This window comes from Vigna umbellata, chromosome 1, assembly GCF_029865625.1.
Source record: "Vigna umbellata cultivar VRB3 chromosome 1, Vumbellata_1.0, whole genome shotgun sequence".
In the NCBI taxonomy this organism is placed as follows: domain Eukaryota; kingdom Viridiplantae; phylum Streptophyta; class Magnoliopsida; order Fabales; family Fabaceae; genus Vigna; species Vigna umbellata.
The window spans coordinates 61,729,648-61,734,891 of record NC_142165.1 but is presented as its reverse complement, the minus strand read 5'-3'; the positions used below and the strand labels follow the sequence as shown (position 1 = coordinate 61,734,891).

General features: G+C 36.4%; 1 protein-coding gene across 1 annotated transcript; it reads right to left on the bottom strand.

Annotated features, from left to right (window-relative positions):
- Positions 1-2,696: 2,696 nt before the first annotated feature.
- Positions 2,697-4,576, bottom strand: LOC124838151 (NDR1/HIN1-like protein 10). Its single transcript, XM_088105958.1, has 2 exons — positions 4,368-4,576; positions 2,697-3,207 (listed from the first exon to the last, which is right to left on the bottom strand). The coding sequence occupies exons 1-2, from the start codon at positions 4,574-4,576 to the stop codon at positions 2,697-2,699; spliced, it is 720 nt and encodes a 239-aa protein (XP_087962084.1).
- Between the last annotated feature and the right edge of the window lie 668 nt (positions 4,577-5,244).

Here is a 5,244-nt window from a genome sequence, read left to right as displayed (position 1 = left end):
AACCCCCCCCCCCCTCTTAGTGTGAGAAATTGAGTCATTCTATTTTAACGAAAACTCAAGCTATCTGATGACCTTAATTGATTATCATTCCACTGTAATCGATTTAGTCATGTAGATATGCTTTTGTGCTTGTGGTTTTCATATCATCAAAACATGTATTGTGCATACACATATATAATCCCTTCATAAACACAATAGTATGCATCAATCAATATAACATGTTCAACAAATGTGATAAACACAATATGTGCATATTACACAGTAAGCATGTACACATTCAACTTATATATCACACAGTACTCACACATATGTTTTTATTAACAATGTGTCGTGATCATAAAAAACCAACATCACAGGGATTGGGTTTAGCTAACACTATGCTCCCCCTATCAACACATGAGTTCGAGTTGAGGAGACTTAATGACGAAGAGGAAGAAAAAAAGAAAAAAAATTAAAATATGGATTTAATGATGAAAATTTTCACAAAGTTTATGAAGAGGAAGGACAACACAAAAATCATAAAAAAGAATATGCAAGGTTATTCAAAATTGAAGTGTTACGGGTGTGGAGAATTGAGACACCTTAAAGCAGACTGTCCAATTGTTAAGAAGAGTGAAGAGATGAAAGGTAGAATGTTCTTCAAGAAAAAGAAACGGTAGGAGACCGATTCAAGCTCCTCATCAAGCTTTAGTGGTTTAGATGAAAAAGCCAACATTTGTTAGATAGTAGAAAATGAATCAAGTTGCAACAAGGTTCGTAATTCTAGTATGTTTAGTAAGTTAAATAATTATGATGAATTACTTTGTGCTTTTTAAGAGTTGTATGTTGAACCTGAAAAATTAAAACATGCACAAAGAAAATTGAAATCAAAATATAAAGCCTTGCAAAAGAATTTTGGAAAATCTTTGAAAGAAGAAGAAAATTTAAAAAGGAAAGTTTCAATTTTAGAGGACGGTAGAAATGTTTTTGTTGAGTGTGAATGTTTTATGGAGCATGAATTGAAGATTTCTAATCTTGAAAGATCAATACCAAATGCTTCAAAAGTTGACAATGTTGAAAAGAAAATATTTAAGAAAGATGATTTTCATAAAAATAAGCAAGCCCCTCAGAATAAGAATAAAATACCATGTAGGATATGGCTAGAAAAAGGTAAGTCTTATTCTAGGAATGTTGATTGTATAATATGTTTTTACTATAGGAAAAAGGAGAACATTACAAATAAATGTAGAACAAAACATGTTCATGTTCCAAATGGAAGATATGTTTGGGTTCCAATAATTAAGTAACATGTCGCTAACCCCAAAGGACTTAGATAAGTTTTTTTCATAGACCAAACTTTTATTTTAATGACTTGCATGTGATTTCAAAATTAAGAAAGTCTCTCTGGGTGTTCCAAAATTTGGTATTGTATGAATGGGCAAATTAAGGGGGAGTTCCATTTTATGTGATTTAGGAGGAGCTCTTTAATCATGAGATCTTTTTTTTATTATGATAAAAAAAGAGAGATATATTTGTGTTGATATCTTGTGATAAATTGTACCTCTTTAAGGGGGAGATATATGATTATATTGATATATGGTAGAACCTTTTATTTTTAAAAAAAAGGAGAAAATTTATTTATCTCTCTTCTAGATTAACTACTCTTTTCTCTTAAGTTTTTATATTAAAAACATGACATATCACAAGTCTTCAAAACTTTGTTATCATCATAAAAAAAGGGGAGATTGTCGACAAAAGAAGATGGACATTTTGCTTCAATAAAGAGTTTTGATGATGATGACTCATGGCAAAGTGTTGAAGACTTAAAGAATGCTTGGATTTAAGAGATACAAACTTTAGTTTTTGAAGTCTTGTAATTTGTGTATCTTATTTAAAATACTTATATTAGTAGGCCAAGAGTCAAAATGTAGAACCCAAGTAGTAGAGCACTGAGAGAGTTTTTAATTTTTCATAAAAGTTATGTCATAATAATCGATTATCCAATTAAAATCAAAATTTTCATAAGAGTCTTTGTGATAATCGATTCTCATTACTAGAAATCGATTTTCATAGCGAAAAAAATGTTTTCACAAAAGTTTCTATAATAATAGATTATTACTTCTAATAATCGATTATCATCAACAGTTGTGACTTGACTCTTCAATTTCTTAACTCTTCAATTTCTTGACCTAATTTTTAAAACGACTTCTATAAGTAAAGTGATAGACTTTCATTTGTAAATACACAAGTTAGAGAAGTTTGAGTATTTGAGAACTCTTTATGGAAAGGCTTTGAAAAACCTAGTGTAGGTAAAACGACAACATTCACCAAGTAGGTTTTTTGTGATTGAGTGTTGTTGTTGTTGTTAGGAAAGGTTATTCATCCTTTATATCACTAGTGCAAAATTGGGATACTAACGCGGTTAATATGCCTCGGTTTGTAGAAAACCGAAGCATATGAAAACGCGATGGCACTTTTGCAATTTTAGCGAACTTATAGGCCTCGGTTCAAGAGAAATCGAGGCATAACTGCTCTATTACATCAGTTAAATAACCACCCGAGGCGTATAACTCTCCCTATATGACTTAATTCTGACCTTTCATGTCAAACCTTTTTGGTCAGGGTTGCCGGTGAAACCGAGGCATATAAAACATATTCGCATCGGGTTCACAAAGAACCGAAGTAGGAGCTCTTTCTAGGTTTTTAACAGTTTTTGCTTAACTGTTTTCTTCTTCGTGTGCACTTTGCTCTCCACCACCACTGCTCAGTCTCCACCATCGCTCGCGCCTCCCTCGTCGTGTCTCCACCGCCACGTTCGCCACGCCTCCGTCGCCGTGGTCTCTAATCGCATACGTTCTCCACCATTGCTCGCATTCTCTACTAGAGTAAGCGGCAAAGTGGAGTCTCACAAAGAAATGAAAAACCCTCTTTTTCTCATCTTCTTCCAAGGTCTTCACCTGATCCTGATCCAACACTGTCTCGTAATTCCCCCTGTAAACGCTGTTCAGGAGGTTCGTGCTCTGCCTGCGTTGCCGGAACGAGTCACGCAACGTCAACAACTCTGTCGATGCGAACGTGACGCCGTTGTATGATATATGGCTCTCCACGCTCTCGTAGTAGAAGTCTAGCTTCTTGTTGGGGTTCCCTGTCGTGAAGTTGAGGACGAGGTTATAACGGAGCGTGTTGTCGCTAGAGGTGTAGTTGAATTGCGTGAGCGTGGCGTCGGAGTGTTAAGACCTCGGCAAGCGTACCGAATCGTTCAAGTAATAAACTGGTAAGTCCGGATATCGTTTCTCAAGAGATTTGTTTAGATTCACTGATTGTTAAATTTTACTAATTTAGCGATTATTAAACGTATTTTTATAACACACTTAAGATTAGCATACAGATTTAAAAAGTGGTAAAAACAGTCGAATTTAGGTTCACTAGGTTGACATTCAAGTTCATCACTCATAATTTTCTACTAACACAGTTCCTCAAAATTAAGCATCGACATCCTAGGCGCATACAAGCCTCTAATTCCTCATATAACAATTTTTGAATCATTCAAACGAAATCACTAATCCCTTAGCAAATTCAGCTCTCATATTTGCCTTAAACACAATGTCACAGATGACTAAAAGTTCCAACCTATGTCTAGAATTGAAATCCCTTAGTTGTTCTATCCTAGGTCCGCGGTCTCATGCATTTTCCAATGATTTAACCGTTCAATTAGCTTATATTTCCATTGTAGGCATGAATAATCAAGATAGAACACAAAATTCATACAAGATCATGTATTAACAGATAGATTACAAAGAGTTTCAGAACTTTACTCTCAACCCCAGTGAAATGGAGCTTTAGCTACACATATGCATCTCAAAAGCAATAATTGATGGATTGGATGGTAGAAAGTGGTGGTTTTGCACCTTGGAAGCACCCATACACGAGCTAGTCGCGACCTGCAACGTTCCCACTGTCTCCCCCCTTCTCTCTGGTTCAGTTTCGCGATATTTTAAGGAAAGGACCTTAAGTGACTTCTCGCTGGGCGACAGGCCTCCACTCGCTAGGCGAGTGGCCTCTTCTCGCTGGGCGACTGGTGTCGGCTCGCTGGGCGACTGGTGCAGGCTCGTTGGGCGACTGGTGCAGGCTCGTTGGGCGAGGAGCTCCAGCTGGCTGGGCTACTGGATCCTTCTGGCTGGGCGAGTGACGCACTCCAAGTCTTTGATATTATCCAATCCTTATTCTACTTCGATATAAACATACAAAAGCATCAATACACATTTAAACATTCAAAACTATACTTACATCAACATTTATATACTTTTCATGAGAATAAACACTTAAACTACTCAAAAGCACAACATTTTAAGTAACAAATACAAGTAAAGTTTACATTTATCACGGAGACGTACAGCTTAAAGGCCTGTGGCTGGAGCACGGCGTAGAAGATGATGAATACGATGACGAGGAAGATTATGTGTGCGAGGAGAATCTTCCAGCAGATGCTGAAGAGACAGCAACAACAATTTCTATGGCGGCAGGGACGTGGCGCCTCCGCCGGAGGAATCGTGGGGCCGTAATACGTACCATTTAGTTGGGGTTGTTTATCTGCCATGCTGAATGATAAGGGATAATATGAAGTGCTCTTTTTGTGATAGGAGAAAGGTACATGTATGTAAATTGAAAAAGGGGTTTTTCAATTTGGTCTCTTTATGATAGCACTATCATTGCTCTTTGTTAGATGGATTATATTGAAGTTTCTTCTGCTTTGGATGATGCGAAATTGTGGGAAAGTTGGTGTCTTTGTTTTTTACTTTTTCGCTTTTTGCCAATTATGGTTGTGGAATATCTGGAGAGCTTAATCTTATCTTTATACCTTGTATTTATGGAGTCCAAGAACAAGTTTCCTTTTTGTCTCAACATGCTTGAAGTCAATTTTGATGTTTCTCTACTAATGAATGGAATCTATTGAAAACAGTAACCCTTTGTTCTGTGTCCTGGATTCTTAAGCGAGTGATTGATTGTGTTTATTTTGTTGTAGTACTGCGTGCTTGGTGGGCATCACAGGTGTTCTTGCTCCACTCCTTAAGGAGACTGTATTTTGAGGATTTTTTATGACTTCTCTGACCAAGTGGTATTGTTGCCTTCATACCCGTTGATTTGTTGTTTAAGTTTTTTGTTTTTCTTTTTGACTTTAGCATTCTTTTATTACCATATATCATGATAATACATGGTAAAGAAGCTATAGCTTGCCCTGAAATTTGGACTTTCTTCTTTTTTAAT

Excerpts from the sequence above, each read along its gene's own strand:
- LOC124838151 (XM_088105958.1), bottom strand. The coding sequence starts at position 4,576 with ATGGCAGATAAACAACCCCAACTAAATGGTACGTATTACGGCCCCACG. Across the intron at positions 3,208-4,367 it reads CAGGCCTTTAAGCTGTACGT|CTCCGACGCCACGCTCACGC; the intron begins CTCCGTGATAAA and ends GAGGTCTTAACA.